Genomic DNA, 23,590 nt, shown 5'->3' with positions numbered 1-23,590 from the left:
CCTGAAAATATTTCACTTAAACACATTTCAATTAATGTAATTAAATAGAAGGCAACAACTTCCTTCTAGAATAGTTAGACTTAACTATGAAAAGTTCCTCATAATCTTGCTACGTTATCTATGCACTGCTTTGAGGGTTGTACACCAACCACACTGTATCTTCAGCTTGGAGTCTGTGTTAACACATGTAAAAAGGAACAAGAACAGCATAAAACATGGAAATTCTATTTGTGTTCTTACAGTAATCCCATTGCTGTTGCTTTTATCAAATTTAAAGATAAGCATCAGAACTCCTCTGTGAAACCTGTACTCTAAGCAAGCTAAAAACACATAAAGTAGTTGCAACCAGAAATTGTGGATGATGATTGTGATGTAAATAGGCCTGTGATATACAAGTTAAACTTTTTGAGCCATGTATGTATAGCACAAATACATTTATTTTAATCTAAAATTACAACTTTGAAGAAATAATGATTTTTTAAATCCAGCTAAGATATGTACTAATTTTCTTTAGAAAGTTAAAGATAAATGTTTCATTTAAAATCTAATTTCACAAAGTCAGTCAGAGGAATAAGGCTGCCCACTCTAAGACACACTTTGGGCCAGGCAGCTGTGGCATTTTAGTGTCTCAGGCATCATGGTTTACCATCTGATTATAAACCAATGGCTAAACGTTTAGCTCTTATTACTTATCAAAGAAGACAAAAAATGTATTTGAAAATATGAAAAGTATTCATATCTTTAAACCATATGATTGAAACTATCTTCTAAAATAAGACACAATGTGTTAACACCAAGTTGATTTAAGTACTTTAAAAGACAGAATTGAAAAGAGTCAACTCACTGGCCAACATAAAAACCAAAGTTATTCCACAGTAGGCTAAAAACCCAAGGCCCATTATGGCCAAGTTCCAATTGTCCTAATGTTATTTAGACTGTGTTTGGATGTCAACCTCCTACATTCTTTTACACTGCACCACCATTTCCTAAGTGCAAATTATAAGATCTGAAGTGAGTTATATTTTACTCTTGTAATAGGTTTTAAGAAAAAAAAAATTACTTCATTAAGATCAGGTAAACAGGAGTCAAAGGAAAACTGATAGCAAAATACAGTTATGTTCTATGAAATGTCACCTCAGGCAAGATAGTCTTTCAAGCAATTTCAAGGAATTTATCTCATGTCTAGTATTTTCAACTCTGTATTTCAAATCTCAAATGTAATAATCTTACTTATAAATAATTTACACCAAAAATGACAGTTTTATTTTTATTGGAATGATTGTGAAGTATTAAATATTAACACATAGAAATTAAGCTCCAGCTTTGGTTCTGAAGGATTCTACATCGTTTGATTTATTTTTAGAAATATTTCAGAGAGCAATTCAAAGCTACCAAAATCTTAGCCATCACTATTAACTTTAAGAACTTTATTTTTTACATGCATTTGTATGTGTATTTGTATGTGTGTGTATACTGTACTGTTTNTGAATGGGTATCCACACATCTGTGTGTTTGTGTGTATGTGTACTATAAATGTGGTATTGTACTGTATGTGAACTGGCATCGAAGAAGAATGCCATTTCTCTCCTTCTTCTGTGGGGTACAGAGATCGAACTCAGGTCATCAGGCTTGGTGGCCATCATCCTCAACCACTGCACCACCTTGCTGGCCACTTTTTCAAATTTTAATTATATTAACCTGAGTTACCGTGGATTTCCAGTGGATATTTTAATTGCTAGGGCACAGATAAGAGAGTCAGAGAACCAGCTTTAGGCTGCAATGGAAATATTTATTAATATACAATTTTAAACCAAATCCTCCCAGTGTCCTGTTGAGAAATTACATAAGAAAAGCAGACGGAAGAGCAACAGCCAGTGTGTTGTCCACACAGGGGCTGAGGCAGTGCTGGGTTAGTGTAGAACAGAATTTACTCCTGTGAGCATGGGGCAACATGGTAACGTCTTCATCATGTCCCTGGCTAAGCTTTGGTGGTGCTCATAAAAATATATTAACACCTACCCTTCCTCCCTGCCAGAAGCCAGACTTAGCTAAACCAAACTCAGACTGATCTAAGAAAAACGAAAAGCTTCATTCATAGCTGCAGATGTCTTTATGGCTACTGTTCAGCTTGTGTTTGTTCATTTTGTTTTGAGTTTTATTAACTTACAGCTGTTACCAGCCTGGCTTACCCAGGACTGTTACTTGATTTTCGTTGAAGAGTCGCAGGCAATGTGCTTCAATTCCAGGTGTTTTTGTTTGGTTGGTTTTTTCAAATGACTCAAGCATTATTAAAGCTAGACATTAAAACAGGATGAGATAGAATTTTCAATGTAAATAGTTAAGAAAAGATTTTTGAAACTGAATCACTGGGAGCAAAGTTCAGTGTATTGTCCTGACTCTGTAGGCCTTGTGCATGAACTCTGGAAGAAAGTGAAAAACAAACTTCTTCTCTTACACAGTGCTCTGCTGGACTAAAATACACACGGAAGATACACGGAAAGTGATTATTATATGAGACATACGTAAAAGGTGATTCTGGAGAAACGGATGGATGATGACTTTGTACACCTTACATGGTTGTAAGGAGGCATGGAGCCAGGCTGGGCAAAATGCACAACAGAAATCATAAAAGGTTTATTTACAGTTTGCTTTTTTTACATAAAAATTCACTAGAATATGAAAGATAACTGAGTAAACAAGAAACTATATAGTTACTGGTTAGATGGAGACGTAGGTTGAGTAGCCAAAGTAAAGACAGCAGTAACTTTTAAGTAACAGGATTAGACATTTCCAGACAAAACAAACAAATGAAACGAAAGGGATGACTAGATGACTCACAGTTACATAAAAAGGAGAGACTGCATATAATGAAATGAAATTGATTTGAAAAATGTAAGCACAACCAGCCAACTGTGCAGCTACAAGAATGGAGGTAACCGGCAAGTACAGAAAAAAAAAGAAATCAAATAAAGCCCAGCTTGACTAGAACATGAATGGCTGCAGAGGATGCTCTGGGTGTGATGGGAAGGGCGGCCAACATAGCAATGCAGGAGGACTGCCACACACAGAACAGGGACATCCCAGTGCTCCCCCCCCACGGTGACGAATGCAGGATGAATGCTAAGGAAAGACAGGAGAGTGCTTCAAGGGCAGAGTGGAGCCCTTAGAGTCTATGCTTCCCGCTTGGGACCAGACGGATGAACGGACTACACATCACAGCTAACAGAGGCGCTTGGGCATGGGAGAAGGAAAACCCAACTTCTGACACAAGGAAACAGAATGCACTTTACTGGGTCCTGAAAATTTGCTGAGTGCATAAGGAAAATACTTGGTCAAAAATGACACTGAAAATATAAAGTAATGAGATGAATACATCCATCATACTTGAAAACAATGTTAGACAAAATTAAAAAATAAATGCTTACTGTAATTGCTAGAAGCATCGAATCAGGATGAAGCGTAATGATTAAAATTTTTAAAGCAAACTATAGGTTTTATTTTGATGTAGTCACCAATGTTCAATGAAAATATTCCTTACAACAATATGAACTAACCAGTATCCCCAGAGCTTGTGTCTCTAGCTGCATATGTAGCAAAAGATGGCCTAGTCGGCCATCATTGGGAAGAGAGGCCCCTTGGTCTTGCAAACTTTATATGCCCCAGTACAGGGGAATTCCAGGGCCAAGAAGTGGGAGTGGGTGGGTAGGGGAGGGGAGAAGGGTATAGGGGACTTTCGGGATAGCATTTGAAATGTAAATGAAGTAAATTCCTAATAAAAAACTGGAAAAAGAAAAGTATTCCTTGAATAATTTCTAGAAAGACATGAGATTCTTCCCTAAAACTTTCATAAAATTAATGATACCTAGTTGCTGCAAAAGTATCTATATAATCAATATGAAAAGCAACATAAAAAGTAAAGCATGAAAATGTTTTATTATGCATCTATTTTATGCCAGATCCAACATGTATCTGGAACCTACTGATACTTTATAGGTTTCTGAACTTCACTTTCCTACCTTATTGTTTATGAACAACTTGCTTTACTTCTTAATCTGTACCACTTCATTTGACCTTTATCAAAGCTGTATAAAAGCCATGCACTTTATTTACAATATTGTACATTAAAGGAATATGTTTGAAGATCACACAGAAAGTTCACAAAGTTATACATGAAACACATACTGAGAGGTTATTACAAAATGTAGAACAGAATGTGGCAGACTGTTATGGTTGGTAAATATTATGCAACCATTAGCTAGAAATGAGACAAAACATGCAAATCAGTAGAATTTCAAGAAATTAAAGGCTAAAAACATTTAGCTAATAGCTAAGTTATCATATAGTTGAAAGACTCCTATGTAAGAATGGGAATTTATAAAACAGGTCAGTTTTTAAAAGTTCTCCATGAATAATAGGCTTTCAGTAATTTCATATAAAAATCTTCAGAAGTTATTTTTCAAATTACATTCAGGACTGAACTATATTATCAATAGATATATAGATTAAATCTATGACTTTTATATAATTATTTATTGTATTCTAAGGAAGTCTCAATTTTTCACCTTGGGAACAAAGGTGAGAAGCAAACCAATCAGTTAACTTAAGATGGACGAAAAGCTCTTGGTAGGAGCGAATCACCAACACAGAAAACAAGAGTCCAGGAACTTCACAAGGAGCAGATTCTGTCAGTTGAACCCTCAACGTCCCAGTGTAAACTTTAGACATGCTTAATTAAAGATGTCCTTCTAGGCAGTACCTCCCCCCCTGACAGTTCTGACGATGTCTCAGGTGTGTCATCGGCTCTAACCACATCGCCTTTAGAGTTTACTGTTGTGGCTGAAGGACATTTAGATACTCAGACTGGGCCAACTGGTAAGTCGTGTTCCTTCCACAGTCAACATACTGGTACCTTTCCTGAGATATCTGCTCAGAGTGTCCAAAGTATGCTGTTGTTACAGTAACTCTAAAAATGAAATAGACAAAAGAATATTCGTTATATAAAAATTATTCCAAAAGGGTTATCTGAGAATAATAGCAACCAAATATGAACTTATATATCATAAGTTAATTAATCCCCTAAAATTACTTAATTGTGAAATATAATGATCAGTTATGGAACATTTGATATTAAGATGACATTATAGATTCTTAGGAAGTATTTTTCCAACAGACTCAAAAATGCTAACCTAGCAAACCCTATCCAATAATTATATGCTCATACAATATAGATAATATATATTTATATAAATGTATAAAATATTTATTAAAATTTATATAAATGTAATTAAAGTTTATTATATGCTTAAAAAAAATCATATGGTCCCCTCTTCACAGGAAAATGGAAAATTAAATGTCAGCCAAGGACAAAAATATCAAATATAAGCAATAATATTTTATATAAATAAGTAATAAGCAATTTATAAACCCAAAGCATTGCTCTTCCTCATTGCTGTAAGTTTACTCACAAGGTCAGGAGGAAGAGCTGCGTGCCCACTCTCTCTAGGCTAACCCTGCCATTTGCCTGAGCTCCTACAATCTCTGCAGGCTTCTAATTGGCTCTGAGCAAACATATTCTAGGTAGCCAAATTACATTGTACATAGCACTCCGTAAGTCTAACGGCCAAGCTGAGATGGCTTTCATGGGTTTACACATCCTAACAGACATTATGAACACAGTCTTAGCAAGAACTATCTCTGCAGGCATGGCCATACTTACTGCATCATGAGTACTATGTTGTGTACTTTGATGGAGATCAGTGTACAGAAATCGCTGTTAAAGAAATTAAAATAGAAAGAGCACTGTCATTACATTATCAATTTACAATTCTATTAAACTTAATAGAGATTCTGAATAGTGATTTTGGTTTTTTCCTATGAGATGAAATCTCCATATGTTGGCCTCAGGAATCTTCCTCATCTCAGCCTCTGTAATACCTGGGATTCTGGGCCATGTTACCGTGCCTGTTGAGACACTATTAAAGGTCATGCTAGGGAGGTGGCTTAGGAGGTAAAACTCTTGCTGTGTAGGCATGAGGGCTTGAGTTTGGGTGCCAAGCCTTCAGGCAGAAAGCCAGGCATGGCAGGATGCACTCAGAAACCTGGGACTAGAGTTGGAAACAGGATATTAGAGGCTTGCTTGTCAGCCAGCCTCACCAAATAACTGAGCTCTAGATTTTTAGTCACAGAGCCTGCCTTAGAGAATAAGGTAGAGACTGATAGAGGAAGACATTCAACTTCAACCCTGCCTTGAACAAATGCATGCATGTGTGTGTGTGTGTGTGTGTGTGTGTGTGTGTGTGTGTTCACAAATGCAACAGATACAGAAGTACAAGTCAATGGGAAAGTATTATTATACATTAGAAATTTCAGTACTCCTATATTAAAGCACCAAGAATATATAGTAACTAAGTGATAACATATATATTGTTATCTCTCTCGCTCACATACACACATACATATATAAATATATACACTCACACAATTCTGGATATAAAGATGAGTTTGATGGATCTATCTATCTTATTTATCTATGCATCTATGTTTTCTATGCTGTAGAATGTATAAAGAAAAGCATGTTTAGAGAATAGGGCAAGCATTGCAATATGTGGTCCTTTTAATTGATAACCTTATAAAAATTAAGAAAACAAAAGGTAAAGATACTAAAATCCAAAACTTACTACATGTAACTCATTTCCTCTGCAATAACTGTGGGTACTGTATAATCAATCTGAAAGCAAAAGCAAAAACCAACAAGAAAAACACATAAACAGAGGATAGGATCCAAACACCAAACATGTTACCCATATGTCTAAATTCTTCAAAGTTAGAAATCTTTCTTTTTCCTGATAAAGCTGTCTTCTGAGAGGCTCTGCAAGTGCCTGACAAATACAGAAGTGGATGCTCACAGTTATCCATTGGATAGAGCACAGGGTTCCCAATGAAGGAGCTAGAGAAAGTACCCAAGGAGCTAAAGGGGTTTGCAGCCCCATAGGAGGAACAAAAATATGAACTAACCAGTAACCCCAGAGTTCCCTGGGACTAGACCACCAACCAAAGAAAACACATGGTGGGACAAGTGGCTCTAGCTGCATATGTAGCAGAAGATGGCCTAGTCAGTCATCGATGGGAGGAGAGGCTCTTGTTCCTGTGAAAGTTCTATGCCCCAGTATTGGGGAATGCCAGGGCCAGGATGTGGGAGTGGGTGGATTGGTGAGCAGGGGGAAGGGGGAGGGAATAAGGGGTTTTCAGAGGGGAAACCAGGAAAGGGGATAACATTTGAAATGTAAATAAAGAAAATATCTAATTAAAAAAAATCTTTCCTTTGATAAATCTGGTTTATACATTTCTGGGACACATTTCCGAGTCAAGTCTTTGAGGAGGCCCCCAACCCCATTCCATTCTGTATTACACAGGATAAAGAACCATTTCACCCGCTCACTCCCCTGAATAGGTTTACCTGCTTCATATCAAGTGGGCCAATGTTAGTTATGTTGTTTAAACGAGCCTTTCCAATCACGGTTTTTGAAAACTGGACTTGAGCAGTGATGTTTTCAACTTCAACAGAATAATAGTTATTATTTGTTATATTTAGTGTGTTCTGCAAAAAACAGAGACAACAAATATACATTATGTTTACATAGGCATGCAAATATGAACTCAAAACCAAATAACTTTAGTTGGAACTATATTTCATTTATTGGGAAAAGATTTTATTAACATTTTTTGTTTAAAAATAATGTTTAAAAAACATTTTATTAACAAAAACGTTAAAGAACATTTATAGAGAACTATGTGTATAATGAACATGTGATTCAAAACTTTGAAAACAAAACCCAAAAAATATACTACATGAAAATATGGAGAAGTGTATGTTAAAACATATATTCTATAGTTTTAGCAAAAGTTGGACTAAACATTTTAAATTTTTATTTAAATCCTTATGTATCATATACATGTCTCTACCAACAACGTAAGTCAGTACTTAAAAAAAAATTTGTTTTAAGAAAACCCAATTTTTTTTCAGACAGGATTTCATACAATCCTGCAGGCTTTGACCTCACTATGTAGCTAAGGGTGACCTTAAACTTTCCCATCTCCAGCTCTACAGAGCTCCTATTACAGGCCTGCACCACCAAGCTGGGTTTTGTGTGACAATAGGGACTAAATCAGACACTTGTGCATGGCAGGCAAGAACTATTACCAAATGAGTGGCATTAGCAGCTTATGTAAAAGAAAATGGCTTTTACCTTACATGCCTGTAGAGATTTACACTGCATCGATATGAAGAGAAAAAAGGCTCCAGGTTTGCAGCTGGTTGCTTTTTTAAAAAATTATTTATTCATTTGTTTGTTTGTTTATATGAGCACACTGTTGCTGTATTCAGACACACCAGAAGAGGACATCAGATCCCACTACAGGTGGTTGTGAACCACTGTGTGGTTGCTGGGAATTGAACTCAGGACCTCTGGAAGAGCAGTCAGTGTATATAACCCTTGAGCCATCTCTCCAGCCCATCTTCTGCTTTCAACCTTCTGCCCTGCCCCTTCTAGTCATAACAGTACACACATATGCTACCATGGCTGGCTTGGTTCATATGCTTTACATTCACAACTACTACAGCAAATCACTTTGAAAATTAGTCAATGAAAAAGTCTTTCATGCAGAAAAATGTAGCCCGATTTCAGCCGAAATGTATGAGAGCACATGTGTATCTTTCAGACATAAGAATGAGACTGCTTGGTAACACAAAGAAAGGTTTATATGTAGGGGGATGTATATACATTGTTAGCAATTGCATGTATATATTGTTGAGAGTTAAGTTTTCACAGAAGAGTCAAAATCATTATGTATTCTGGGGGTTTTCAAGGGTCTAGTAATAGGCAGAGTATTTCAGTAGCACGGTGCCAGTGAGTGGTACTGTAGCATTATGATACACATTGATTGGTTCCTAGCTGACAACTCTCAGCTTATTTACATTAGATCAGGATTTTTGTCCATCTGCAGTTGGCTATCCTTCAATTATGCTGATGCAGCTAATGCTTCATAGGAGCTGCAAAGGGGCTGGGGCCAATGTCATACAGATAAAACCTGTGCTGGGAGGACAGAACACTCAGTTCCTCGGGGTTCCTCGGGGACAGAAGCCACTGCCCTCTGCCTTTTACTCTACCTTTTCATCTGTCTGTGGGCCCGTAGCCCTTATAATAGCCTCTTTGAACAAATCAATGAATGTAAGTATATTGAGTTGTTCAGGGAAATTAACCAAACATAGGATCAGGTTATAAGACTCCCAACTGATAGTCTACCAGATGTTTTGGGGGTTTGAACCTGAAACTGACATCTAAAGTGGGTGGAGGATGTTGGGACTGAGCCTTTAACCTGTGAGGTCTGAAGGTTACTGACAGTTGGTCAGTGTCAGAAGTGAGTTAGTTTAAAAAGCACTGAACTGATTGTTTCTGCAGAACTACAGAAGAAAATTCTACAAGGTGGGATAATAGAAGTCATGGGACAGGAGACACAGAACTTGTTTCTGGATTGGTTTGGTCAAGGGAATCCCCATACGTAATTAGCTACTATAAATGGAAGTATTAGTTATTTTATACATTGCTATGACCAAGTACTTGATAAAAAGCAACTTAAGAAGACAGTATTTCAGCTTTATTATAGTTTAAGGAAATCTAGTCCATGCTGGCGGAGTGGGGCATGCCGGCAGATGCATGAGAAGGCTGGTCACAATGCATAGCCTCAGTTAATAAGCACAGGTTGACAAACGCTGCTGCTTAGCCTGCCTTCTCCTATTGTTGGTTCAGCTCAAGAACTCATTTCATAAAACACGACTGCCCACAGGTAAGGCGGGTCATTCTACCTCAACCTAATCCTCACAGCCATACCCGGAAGCTTGTCACCAGGGTGCTTCTAGGTCCTGTCAAGCTGACAGTCAATACTAACACTCACTAATGCCCAGCACTTGCCTCAAGGGGCAGCAATAATACAGTTCTGGTACCTTCAGCTTTTGACCTATGACCTCGTCAGTCTTTTCCTTCAACGTCTTCTAGTGAGGCCTACTATTCATCTCAACAGAAATCCTATTTCTAACGTAAATTTCAATATTCCTTAATTTGATTATGAGTAAATATCTAAAATTGTGATAATCCTCGCTTAATTATTTAAAATACAATGAGGCATCCTCATTTCACTGCACTGTTATTTAAAAGGAAATGACATACACCTGAGAACTCTTCCCAGGAGACCACAGCACACTCTGAATTTGAAGGCATGAGCCACCATGATGACACAGGTGGTTACACACTTCCCCTTCCCAATACAGTGGTTAGCATAGCATGTTCTTTATAGCCAAAGGCTCATGTGTATGTAAATGCAGGGAGCAGATCTGTGAAGTTTCAAAGTTGGAAGGCTATATAATCCTTTTTTCAAAATCACATGTGTTGTAAGCCCACATCCATTTTAACATGTTCTAACTTAAAACAATCAGGTTATCATATAAACTTCATCTTTAATAGAGTCAAGTAAAAGTCTGTTAAGACTGACAGAATTTTTCTTTCATAAAAGTTTAGAAAGCAAAAATGTTGTATTCGTAACATCCTTTGACTCAACGGTTAACACCTTGTTACCTATTTGGAATCACATGTTGAAAAGTATATTGAATATATTTTTCCATTTACCAGAAAATCTTTATTTGATCTTCCTACAAAAGACATCTTCAACTGTTAAATGATTCCCAATATACAAAAATGGAGCTTCCTTTCCATTTTTGGCAGAACCAGACATGGTAGTGGAATCAACATAGCAGAGTCCTGTAAACTACAGCAGCAGGGCTCATTAGCAAGCATTCATTCTCTGAGCAGAACAACTGGGTGGCTGAGCAATGCAAAAATGGTGTCAAGGCCTTCAGTGCAAACATGCACTTACCGTGATATTTAAATATATGGTTCGCTTTTCAGCATCGTAGCTGACATAGGCTGATTTTACTCCAATGTACTTCACCTCAATAGATCGAGGGAAAAGAAAAAACACAGCCAATCCAGACAGGAGCAGGCAGACAAACACAGATGCCATCACATACAGCTTTCTGAAAGGAAAATAGCTTCCTTACATATGTGTCATCCAAAACTACACAGAACAACGTTTCAGGGAATTATTTTCATTTGAAATTTACCACATATATTAGGAAGAAAATAAATTTAAGTTTACCAAATTTTCACACTAAGACTATTAGATAAGGGTTAAAATAATCTCTTTAGAAGCTTAATTGTCAATTTTAGAAAATGAGATCTCAAACTTATAATGAAACATTTACTTATAATGAACTAATTCATTACTTACAATGAAGTGATTTTCAATCCAGATTTTATACTCGAACCCTTTACAGACCCAGAACTCACGCCCCCACCTGGATTCACTGTAGCACTCAGGGACTTCGCTGTGGATAGCCTCATTCCCTGTCCTGATGAGCCCTGAGTGCTAGTTACCAGGCGCTCGTGCACGCGGTTTTACAGATATTGTTTGCACTGATCGACTTAGTGTTAAAGATGCTACTGTGTTCTGTTTACCTGAGGCAAGTGGCAGTATTAGGCACATATAAGACAAAACGATAACTAACCTGCATTTACTATCCATTTAACGCCTCTGAGATGTGTATGCTCTCCCATGTTACACTCAAGACTATGGTTTCAGATTTCTTGGTCACTTGAACATATGGTGCTCTGTGAAAGGCCTATTTCATTCTGAGTCTTGCATCCTTCCCCTTCTGGTGACCTGTCATTTTGCCCAGTCTCTCCTCCCCTCAAACTTCCTATGCCTCAACTATGTTAACTGTGTCCATCCACCTTACAACATCTGTTTAAAATGCCCTAACAATTTTTCTAGTTATTATAGCTTCCTAAGAAAAAGAAAAATGGCTTGCTAAAGAGAACTAAAGCAAATGAACAGAACCTCACTAAATTCCACCACTGAGTCCATGCAGCTGGGTAGTCCATGCTGGGTGGAGCAAACCAGCTACTTCCTACTCATTCACTGTGGAGTTCCTTCAATCTTTGTTGCTATGAGCTCCAAGTCATCAAGAACAACTCCTATTTGTTATGCCTACAATATACCCATAGGCAGAAACCACCATAGGCACAAAAGGAATTTAAAAACCATTATGATCTAAGATTTTAACATTGCTAGATCTCGTATATGTTATTAGGTTGTTTTATTTATTTAACCGTGTGTACGCACACATTTTTTTGCTTTGTGTTACTGAGTATGGCGTCTTAGAGAGCCTTAAGCTTATAGCTGAGGATGGCCTTGAACTTCTGATCTTTTTACATCTACTTCCTGGTGCTGGGATTACAGGTATGTACCATTATTCCTGGCTGCTCTTACAATATTTGATAACTACCTTTAGCATAAATTTTTCAAAAATGTAATTTCTGAGCCAAAGATGGTACAACCAATTTAGGCTTATCCCTGACTAGCTTACAAATAAACGAGACTCAACACTATGGTTATTTTATTTGGCTTTGACAATTACTGGGGCATAACCCCTAATCTACTCTTCTAACTCTGGCCTGGCTACCTCTCCAGATGTATCCTTGCTGTTTCTCCTGGCCATGTGCTCATCCCCATCTCCACTTATGGCAGCTTCCTTCCTTTCCTTCCTTCCTCCCTCCCTCCCTCCCTCTCCCCCCCCCCTCTCGTCCTTCCTCCTGCTTTCCTCTCTCTCTCTCTAACCAGGTCACTGAAAATTCACTTACCTCTAATCCCTCCAGTAACTGGCTTGTAGACATTTTTATTTAACCAATAATTTTATAGCAAGGAACGGGGTTTAAACAACAAAAGCTTGTAAACATGAGAAGTCCCTTGTAGGTATAGACCTTCAGGTATAGGATTTAGCATTACAATACATAGCAACAGATGAAACTTCAATAAAAGATTGAGTCCTATGTGGTTTGATAGAAAATACAGAATGCCCATTCATTAGTAAGGCGTGAGAATGCTGGTTTTCACTCAGTAGGGCCAATCAAGTATGTTGATTAAATTCTGGGCTTTTGCTAATCTGATAGCAATGATTTGTCTATGTAGACTGATTTTGCATTTCTTTAAAGAAAAAGAAGGGAGTGTGTTTCCCTATGATTAAAGGTCATTAACACTTTGTTTCTGTGAGGTACTTCCCACAGCTATTTCCACCTCCTTTAGGAGAGCTGGCTTTCTTCTTCTCAAATCTTGATGATGGTCAGTACAGAATGGGTTAAGTCCTCTGCATGATCTCATCTGCAGACCTTACTTCTTGGCTTATCATTTGTATTTTGATTTCAATTGAGGGTTTGTTTTCAACCTCTGGATGTTTATTTATCCTTACTGAGTTCACTGTGTTTTTTCATCACTAGCATTTTAAATCACAGCTGTTGAAAAGGTTTTCTACTCTGAGATTGTAAATCTGGCCCAATTTTTCACCTTTTTACCTCTGTGTATTTCAAAATAAAAGCCACTTTAAGTTTATACAACGCTTGGTTGACTTCAGTTCCATGATTGCTAAATATTTTATTCAACAGCTTATCTGAAGCATTTTGGCCAAGAAACTGTGGGTCAATTTGATCTTCTATCCCTTATTCATTAATTGAGCCTCTTGACTAATGCTCAAAGGGCTTTTCTTCTTTAAACCTCCAAAGTCCAGGATTTCCACTAGGGCACCTCTCTGGGTGAGGGCGTCTTTTTCTGGTAGATAGAGCAAGATTCTTTTACTCTAACTATGTACCCCTCAAGTGGACATTTACTATCCTATACCTCTTAGTTGCTTCTGTAGGAGTTGAAATTACATACACGTTTAGCTTTCTTTATTTTCTGTTACTTTGCTCAAAGTTTTCCATTATGTATGTATGATGGTTTGAATAAGAAATGATTCTATTTGAGAAGGATTAGGAGGGGTGGCCTTGTTGGAGTAGATGTGGCCTTGCTGGAGAACTATGTCACTAGGGGTGGTCTTTGAGGATTCAAAAAGCCCAAGACAGGCCTAGTGCTCTCTTCCTGCTGTCTGTGGATTCAGATGTAGAACTCTCAGCTACTTCTCCACCACAATGTCTGTCTCCATGCCATGATTCTCCTGCCATGCTGATAAGCCAGCAACAATCAAAGGTCTTCTTTCATAAGAAGTGGCATAGTCATGGTGTCTCTTCACAGCAAAAGAGCACTGACTAAGATAGACTGTGTTTGCATGCCTCCTGTTTAATCCACTTTCCTTGTATTTTCTAGGGTATCTTACTTGTACACTTCCAATTTTATAGAACAAGTATTTTTCTAAATATTTTAAGGGCCTGTGAGATCGGATTTCATAGGCTCCTATCAGTTGCCTGACTTCTAAACCTTTCAATGTCTCAAGCTACTGCTGTGCATTCTATAGTTTAAATTGTATATATATTTAAGGTTCTATATGCTTTTTGCATGTCTTTCATTTTTTTCCGCATTTTCCTGAGTTCATATTCTTTTACTTTACTGTATATTCATGTTGCTCACGATTAATTAAGGTTTTTATATTTTCAAAAAATGGTTCTACCATCAAGTAATGGGACGGTCCAGATTTGTTTGACCCACATGAACACTCAGCCTCTTTTGACCTTCTCAAGGCCACTGTGGGTTTTCTGCAATCTCTGTTCTTTTCATTGTAACAAGCTATTCTCAAAAATATTTGCTCAGAGTGCTGAGTTTTGGATTCTTTGCGGGTGGAGCACTTCCTTTCGATATCAGGACTCTTAGGATCATTCAAGACTCCCTTTGCTTCTCTTAAAATGTCCACGTATCTTCTATGCTCTGCCCACGTCTCTGTAGGCATTATGCTCAGAGCAGTCATTATCATTCTGAAGTTGGTGAGAACGCAGAATCACCTACGCCTGGTGAAAATGAGCATGAACACACCGGTGTGATTTGCCACAATTTCAGAACTCTTAGTGAACAGGCTTCTGAAGATACAGGTGGCATGGTATTTTTCAAATCCTCATCCAATCAGGAATTTTTTTGTTTGTTTAAACACAGAAGGCATAGGATGGTATAGCTTAACAACCAGATAAATTTTTCTTCTTAAATGTCCTAACTAGAGTAATTACTTATATAAAGTTTGAAATATACAGACAACAACAAAAGAAGAAATCTTATAATCACATACGTTCTTCTTGGCCGTAACCGCTGATCACTATATGGAATCAATGCCACCAGTTGGTTTTCTTGTCCTAAAAGTAAAAGATGTCGGTTTAAAATTGCATTAACATTTCACATTCTACTCAGCAATTAAAAACAATGAATTCGCTCTTCTCTTCTCTTCTCCTCCTCCTCTTTCTTCTCTCCCTCCTCTTTCTCTCTCTCTCCTCTTCTCTACCCTTCTACCTGCTTCGCTGCTCTCCCCCCATTCCCGCATAATAAACCTCTCTCACATGGAACACCTTGGCCTGGTCTGCTGCTTGGCTTAAAAAAACAAAACAAAACAATGAATTCATGAAATTCTTAGGCAAATGGATGTATCTGTAGGATATCATCCTGCGTGAGGTAACCCAATCACAAAAGAACACACATGATATGCACTCACTGATAAGTGGATATTAGCCCAGAAACTCAGAATATTCAAGATACAATTTGTAAAACACAAGAAAATCAAGAAGAAGGAAGACCAAAGTGTGGATACTTTACTCCTTCTTAGAATGGGGAACAAAATTCCCATGCTGCCAGATGACAAATGTTACAGAGACAAAGTTCAGAGCTGAGACAGAAGGAAAGACCATCCAGAGACTGCCCCACCCGGGGATCCATCCCATATACAACCACCAAACCCAGACACTATTGCATATGCTAGAAAGATTTTGCTGACAGGACCCTGACATAGCTCTCTCTTGTGAGGCTATGCCAATGCCTAGCAAATACAGAAGTGGATGCTCACAGTCATCTATTGGATGGAACACAGGGCCCCTAATGAAGGAGCTAGAGAAAGTACCCAAGGAGCTAGAGGGGTCTGCAACCTTATAGGAGGAACAACAATATGAACTAACCAGTATCCCCCAGAGCTGTGTCTCTAGTTGCATATGTTGCAGGGGATGGCCTAGTTGGCCATCACTGGGAGGAGAGGCCCTTGGTCTTGCAAAGATCATTGCCTCAGTATAGGGGAATGCCAGGGCCAGGAAGCTGGAATGGGTGGGTTGGGGAGCAGGGCAGGGGGGAGGGTATAGGGGACTTTGGGAACAGCATTTGAAATGTAAATGAAGAAAATACCTAATAAAAACATGCCTTAAAAAGTATTAACATGAATAACTAAAATATAGTGGTGCTCTATTAGAAACTTGTTTCAAAAGAGTAGAATACATCTCTCCTTATTCCTTTAGTAAACTGTTATTTATGTCTTCAAAAATTAGTTTTAGAGAAGACACTATGTTTTTTCATACTAACCAAAAATACTATAAACAATGAAGGCTCTACTATCCTTTAATCCACCGGTTAAAAACAACAAAAACCAAAAAAACCCTGAAAAGCCCTGTCTTCCAGGGGACCTGAACTTACACAGGCTTCTCGGAACTACACTGTTTTCCACTCATCAGACTAAGTTTACTAAGGGTAGAAGAAACACTGGTGCTACCCATTCCTGGGTCCTCAACAGCTGGACCCAAACTGCTAGTCTAAATCTCAAGCTTTCAGAAGCTCCCTGCTCTCAACTACAATCACTAATTTCAAGTAACCCCGAAAGATGCAATTATACCACATTTCCTAGTTCACACCCTAAAAGGACAATTTCAAAACTCAGCACCCTCATGCTCTCAGGACCACCCCCTTCATCTTCATTCTTGGCTCATAATGCGGCACATAGAGAAAATGTCCCTAACAGACCCTGAATAGACTTTTCAGGCGTCCTACATTAAGTTACAGGATAGAAAGCAGAGGGAAGAAAGATAAGCTCATTTAACTCATAGCATTAATGAAAAAAGAGGAACAAGTAGCCCGCATAACTTTCCTGTATGTTGAGGAGGAAGCGAGGAGACCATGTCGCTGCACTCTGCTTTTGAAACCAACCAAGAAAGCAAATAACAAAATCTTCTCTTTGTTATTAGAGTGCTTCCCATGGGCTTCTGTTATCCTGCCAACTTTTCTAGACACAAAATAAGTTCATGGAAATAATTTATAGACATTTTTTCTAGAGTTTCGTTGTGAAATATCTTGCTCCCTTAGGCCCAGCAGTTACTTTTCCACTAAGTGCTATTTGGCAGTGCTGCTGGTGACTTAGCGATTTGTCATAGGACCGGCTCTTTCACCTTTGGCCAATATGTGTAACAGCTCCATACGCCCTGTATTTCACAGTTGCTCTGCCTCGAGAGTTTGATTTAGCAGTATCTACCCACCTCCCTGCTACTACATCCCTACTTGAGAAGCTCCCTGTGCCCTCTGCAGGGCACTGTTGTGCACTTATGCACTCTGTACCATCTATTTGCTCCCATAACTATCCATCTCCTGTGTTAGCAGGATACGCTCTATGGACTGCTTCTGTCAGCATGCATACATCTGGTACCCACTCCGCCTTACAAGAGATCACCTCTTGTCCCTCATGTCCTAGAGCACAACACCCTTTCTCCCTATAAGATGCGCCATTACTCACACCTTTTGAACATGTAAGAGCTCATAAAAGGATTTTTTTTTTTTTTTTTGGTTTCACTATTGACATCGTCTACACATGTTCTTGCAACTACTCAGAGAGACAAACAAAGAGAGAGAGAGAGATAGCAAAATTGACTATATCCACAGTCAGCAAGCTGGAGACCCAGAAAGTTGATGACACATCTGCAAGGCAGATATTTGGGAGGCTTGCTGCTTCTGATACAGTCTGCTGGTAGGAAAAAAATAGTGGCTGGCTCTCATATACATACAATTCCACTTAAAATCTTTTTTGTCTTCATTTCTGCTAAAAAAAAAATCTTAATTTTATCTTAAAAAAATAATGAGGTGGCAGGATGGAGGTTTAGGGATGCATCTACTTTCAAGTTCTTTTTATCTCTTTTTCTGTTGAATAGAATATTAAAGAATTGGGACAGGACCCCCTTTAAAGAAACCTTAAATCATTCTTTTCCCAACAACTGCAGTATATATCTGTAGTATTTTTTCGGGAATTTAAACAAATAATCAAATAAATAAAATGGAATTACCAGGTATGGTGGCACGCACCTTTAATCCCAGCACCCAGGAGGCAGAGGCAGAAGTGTTGTTATTTTTTTGTTGTTGTTGTTTATTGGTTTTTGTGAGTTCAACCTGCTCTACAGAGCAAATTCCAGAACAGCCAGGGGTACACACACACACACACACACACACANAGAGAGAGAGAGAGAGAGAGAGAGAGAGAATATAACACCCATGTGAAGAATATACCATCTAATTCTGTCAACGCTAGATAATATTCAAAATTATGTCGTGTTCAAGGTGGAAGTGGTTGAAAGGCTGAAATGTAATGAAAATTTGTTATTGGAGGAGAGGATGAAGTCTTCATCATGAAGCCTAGCCAAGAGTCCTCAGTAGAGAGCAGTGGACAGAGGCCTTGTGGGTTCATGTGATCAAACGGCAACTACTCAAAATACTCTTAAAGATCCCCAGTGGCCTCCACATCACCAAACCAATGGGCACCGCTCAGTCCCCACACAACTCCATGTGTCATCAGCACTAGCAGTGGCTCTCCCTCCATCTCTGTGCACTCTCTCTGCTTATCTTCTAGGACTCCACAGTTAAGACTTCCGCCTCCTGATCTAGCCGCTCTCTCTTCTGCTGCTGTTCCTCAAATGCTGTACTGCTCCAGAGATCACGCTAAAGTCACGCTAAAGTCTCTTCCTTTTCTTCTACCCAAATTGCTGAGCAGAACGCTCCTGTCTTACGTTCCACTTCAAGGGTCATCATATATGGATGACAGAAGCCAGGATAAGCTCTTGAATTCAGACCCTTACAACTGCCTATTAAAAACTCACTTTGATGAAAACCCACATCCTCAAACATATGTCTGAAACTGAGTTCTTCATCTTACTTCTGGCATGTGCACTCAATTTTTTTATGCCTATTTTAATAAGTGGTTACTTCATTTTTAAATTGTTGGATAGAAAAATAAACAAACAACAACAACAACAACAACAACAACAACAACTTCTTTGGAATGATCCTAGATTATCTACTTGCCACAATCCCCACCCAGGCTACCAAAAAGCCTCCTGGCCACACCTCACACACATGACTAGATGAACAGAAATCATATTCCCACCGTTCCACATTGGTGTATTAATTTCTTCAACTATTCTTAAGCAGCTCCTATGCCCAGAAAGATAAAACCACCATTCAGTAGCCTATGTAACAAACCCCACTTAACCCAAGGCGCTTTCTAGATAGTCTCCAGTTCCCCATGCAGTCACTCTGCCCTTCTTTAGGGTCTCTCCAGGGTCACCTACTGACTTCTACCAAACACAGATGGAGAGCAGTACAACCTAACACTATTTTCCCTTTCTGTGCGAGCAACTCAATCTCCCGACAAATAGCGGGGGATAGGACAATTCCTCCTATCTTCTCCATGGCAAATCACAGACTCGTTTTCCCCTCTTGCTTTTCTTCATACACCATGAATTTTCTTTTAGAAATATTGAGGTAGAAGCAACCTATTATTTAGATAATGAGTTACTGAACAATTTAGCTACTAATATCCACTGTGGCAAAACGACTGTGATATGGCTTCCAACAATGTCAAAAATGACTAAAATCCTCAGTGGTGCATAGGTGCATATGAGCTATAACAGCAGACAAGCAAGACAAAAAAAAAGTTATATGTGCTCAAGTTACTTCTATTACTGCTTTAGGAACGGTACTAATTGTTTGCTTTTGTGTTTCTGACTAAACAAAACTGGTAAACTCTAACTTTGAATCTTTGAAAATAGGAGTGCTTAAGACTATATAGATTTTACATTGTTTGAGCAAATGTTTGGAATCTTTCTTTAAGAGGACAGCCAATGCGGCAACACGTACCCCTAGGAATTCTTCCTGTTCCTTGGCAAGTGGGACAAGTGACACTATCTCTTCCAGTAAATTCCACATATGGAAACTGAGAGACATCTCCACTTCTTCCGTCTTCGTTGTGCACTTCACTGCTAACCAATCCGTTTCTCATACTGTCTGTCGATGTCACGCCATCGTAACCATCTTCTTTATTTGAATGCAAAGGTAAGTGAGAAAGAGACTTTCCCATGTCTGATGAAACAGAAAAACCGGACAGTAAATTCCATGGGGGAAAAATACTCTCAGACCCTATGGGATATAGTTACAGGGTTAGGCAAATGCAAATTACTTGTAGGATTAAAATTATGTTCAATCAAAGTAGTGTCTGATATAAGGAAGCCGTTTGTAGCATTCAGAAAGTACTTTTCGAACAGATCATAGGAAACCAAATCCTGTAAGACTTGTAATGAGACCAATGTTTAAAATGCTAACAGTTGGTAAAAAGTCTACAGTGTCAATGGAGATGCTAGGCTTTCTTAGGGTGTTCAGAAAAGAACTACGCTTTTAGTTTTTTTGTAGAGAAAAATGTATTTTAACTACAAACCAGTTGGCAGTAAAGGTGAAATTGTTGGCCTGTTAAAACAGATGTATATATATCACCAGCTAACTTCAAAGCGACTCATTTCACTCACTTAAATTCATACTCCTTTAGTAACATCGTCAATAAAACCCTAGAAGTACATGACTGAAAGGAACATGAAAAGTCACATAATACAACATGCCAGTATTCTGAGAGACAAAACAATAGAAAAGGCAAACAAAAATTTTAAATGGTGCAATTCCATTCTCCCTGTGGTTATCCATATATCATTTATCAGATTCTAAATATGGACTAGACAATCACAGATACTACTTTTAATTTAATATTTTTTTATCATTTAAAAAATAAAATGATACTAAGTATTTCAGGTCACCCCATATGAAGGAAATTCATATCTGCTTTTCAAAATCTGATCACTACTTGTTGAATTCACTCACAGTGTAGACAGCAATTTTAAATTTAAAAACTTGGGTTGTATGGAAAAGGAGTAAAAAGATGAATAAAAATACTTTCAGAAGTTCTAATGTACACACTGTGTACCGTAGTTCAGAAATATCAATGATTGTGACTTCCAAACACACAGTATCTTACTGTGGTTCAATGACAGCAAGTCAGAGCCAAGCCAACACTTGCCAGCCACAGGTGCACAGGGGTGAATTTTAATCAGTACTGTCTCCTCTCACTGTGACCTTGGAAGCTATGGACTACACAGGGTGGTTTAGAATCAGCTGACATTAGACAACATGTGGTGTCACCACAGGGGTGAAAACTGTGTCCCACAAAAGGGAGCCTTTATGGCAAAACGTGAGGGACAGAGCTAAGTGGTTCTGGTCTCAGCTAACTGTCTTACTCTGCCCCACAGTAACCTTGACATAGTCTGCTGAAGGTAGGTTTAGGTACACACCAGATTAAGCAGGTACTTGAATCCTAGCCTTCTTGCTTAGCTTTTCTTGAGGCTATTGACAAGTGTAACCACTGTCATTTTGGAGACTTACTTGAGGTTTTTAAAAGGAGTGCTAGATTCCCTTCGTCTCCTCCCCAGGCTCTCAATGTTTATGCCGCGGTCTGTGTGAACTCAACACGGTTCTCAGATGCTCTAGAAACTGGGAAAAAAGATAAATTCAGCACCGCATGCAACTGAGATGTGTCACCTGTATTAGTTCTGAGGGACTCAAGAGAGACGGAAACCGGCGCTTTTCAAAGAGCATCAAGGCAAACAAACCCCCCAGAAGCAATCAACATCCGAGCCACCTTGCAACTTCAACTGTCAAGCCCCCAGAGCCACTCGGCCGCTCAGATCAAGGGCCCTGGCGCCGCCCGAGCCGCCCCGGGAGCGAAGCCAAGGCCCCCGCGGTGACAGCTCCGCACCCGGCTCGCCGCGGCCTCCCTCACAGCTCGCTCGGGCAGGGGACGTGGGCCCCAAGGGCCGGGTCGCTCACCCGCACGCGGAGTGCTGCGCGGTCCCGGGATGCTCCGGTGCGGGCGGGCCGCAGGACAGGGTCACAGCGTCCCCGGTCCCGGGGCGGGGCCGAGCTCCGGCCAGAGTGCAGCCCGGAGAGCTGCGGGGGAGGGGGAGCACAACAACTGCATCAGCTGAGCTCGGTACCGGGAGAGCCTGCGCGTGCGCCTGCGCAGTTCGCCCCTGGAAGGAGGGGCCAGGACCCTGGAATGGTCACTACGCATGCGCCCTTTCACCGGTTTGGCACCCTGAAGGGAAGTTGTCAGCGTGAAAGCTGCTGGTTTTGTCACCTGTCTCTTCTCTAGACTGGAAAGTTTCGAAGTAGTACTAATTGCGCCTGGCTTACGAATAATCGGTTTTCCTTTTTCCCCTCCACCAGGCTGATTTCTTTTGTAAAGGGGAGAAATGCGCACCGTCGCGGTTTCGAGCGACCTGGTTCCCAAGTCTATAGGTTTGCAGACACAAGACTTCCTCTCTGGGGTTAGAATGAGCCGGTTGGTGCACATCTCTGGCGGAGTTGCACGCCAGAATTTTGTTCTTGAGTTTTCATTTAGAAATTTCTGTCACTAGGAAAACGCACCCCTGCCCCCGCCTTGGTTTAATCTTGTTTTGATTTTGTACTTAAGTTCACATTATTCAGTGCATGCAATAAGAGTTGTACCCCAATGCTCATGACCAAGTGAGTTGTTAAAGGAGTGTCCCGACCCACGCACCTCATTGTCCAGTCATAACTCACAATGAGTTGAGGCTATCGTGGCTCATTTTAGTAGCTCTCCAGTGTTATCGTCAAAGGTTGTTATGAACTCTTTTCTTTTTCTGTCTTCCTGATAACCAAAATATATTAAGTGGCTCATAAGATTCCTGGATGGAATTATAATTATAATCTGATAAAATTGAAAGCAAGAACAGATGCGGTTGCTAAAGGAGTTTAATAGTTTCCCTATAAATGGGGTTTCTGGTGAAATTCCTAGAAAATTAACAGATTTATGACTGGGAAGAGTAAGCATCCTTTAATTGTGTTGTTTTTTCTTCTCTACTGGAATAAAGCAACTGGACTGGCTGAGGAGCGCCCAATTTTGCCCCGCTCTTCTAAACTGCCTTGTATGTATGTATTTAGAAAGTATCTTGATTTATGACCATCTTCTATGCGTATAAAAGTTTCATGAAATTGTTACCACATTGGGACATGGTATTTGGAATAGCCTGAGTCTTTGTTTTCAGGTCATGGTCCCTCATATTTGCCTCCACAATAAACTCTTTGTCCTTTTGAGGTGAGAGCTGTGTATTTTCCATCTACATAAGCAGGGTGTTTTTAGACTATTTAAAACATTCACCTCCTTAGGTCCAGAAATTTCACTCTGTGGGATTCATCCTAAGTTATACTGAGAATTCTAAAGTAAAGTTATGTGCAGTGTGTGACCAGTGTCTTAGGGTTTCAATAGGGTTAGCAATAGCCGCGAATTAGACCATGGCAACTCTGGGATATTAGCCCAGAAACTTGGAATATCCAAGACATATTATGGAAAACAGAAGAAAATCAAGAAGGATGA

General features: G+C 39.3%; 1 protein-coding gene and 1 pseudogene across 2 annotated transcripts; one reads left to right on the top strand and one right to left on the bottom strand.

Moving 5' to 3' along the window:
• Nucleotides 1-3,914: 3,914 nt before the first annotated feature.
• Nucleotides 3,915-22,183, bottom strand: Tmem106b (transmembrane protein 106B). 2 transcript variants are annotated; one of them, XM_021190842.2, is made up of 9 exons: nucleotides 22,021-22,183; nucleotides 21,577-21,684; nucleotides 20,011-20,232; nucleotides 15,155-15,218; nucleotides 10,927-11,086; nucleotides 7,457-7,597; nucleotides 6,678-6,727; nucleotides 5,717-5,770; nucleotides 3,915-4,963 (listed from the first exon to the last, which is right to left on the bottom strand). In XM_021190842.2, exons 3-9 carry the CDS (start codon nucleotides 20,228-20,230, stop codon nucleotides 4,825-4,827), a joined length of 828 nt encoding a protein of 275 aa, XP_021046501.1. In that variant the 5' UTR covers nucleotides 20,231-20,232; nucleotides 21,577-21,684; nucleotides 22,021-22,183; the 3' UTR covers nucleotides 3,915-4,824. The 2 variants fall into 2 exon arrangements, with proteins under 2 accessions (XP_021046501.1, XP_029391366.1); XM_029535506.1 differs by lacking the exon at nucleotides 22,021-22,183 and adding an exon at nucleotides 21,833-21,953.
• Nucleotides 21,713-23,590, top strand: part of LOC110316734 — a 14,242-nt pseudogene continuing 12,364 nt past the window's right edge.

Source organism: Mus pahari, chromosome 2 (assembly GCF_900095145.1).
Source record: "Mus pahari chromosome 2, PAHARI_EIJ_v1.1, whole genome shotgun sequence".
Taxonomy (NCBI): domain Eukaryota; kingdom Metazoa; phylum Chordata; class Mammalia; order Rodentia; family Muridae; genus Mus; species Mus pahari.
Note: the sequence above shows the minus strand (reverse complement) of the source record. Positions and strands in the feature narration are given on the sequence as shown.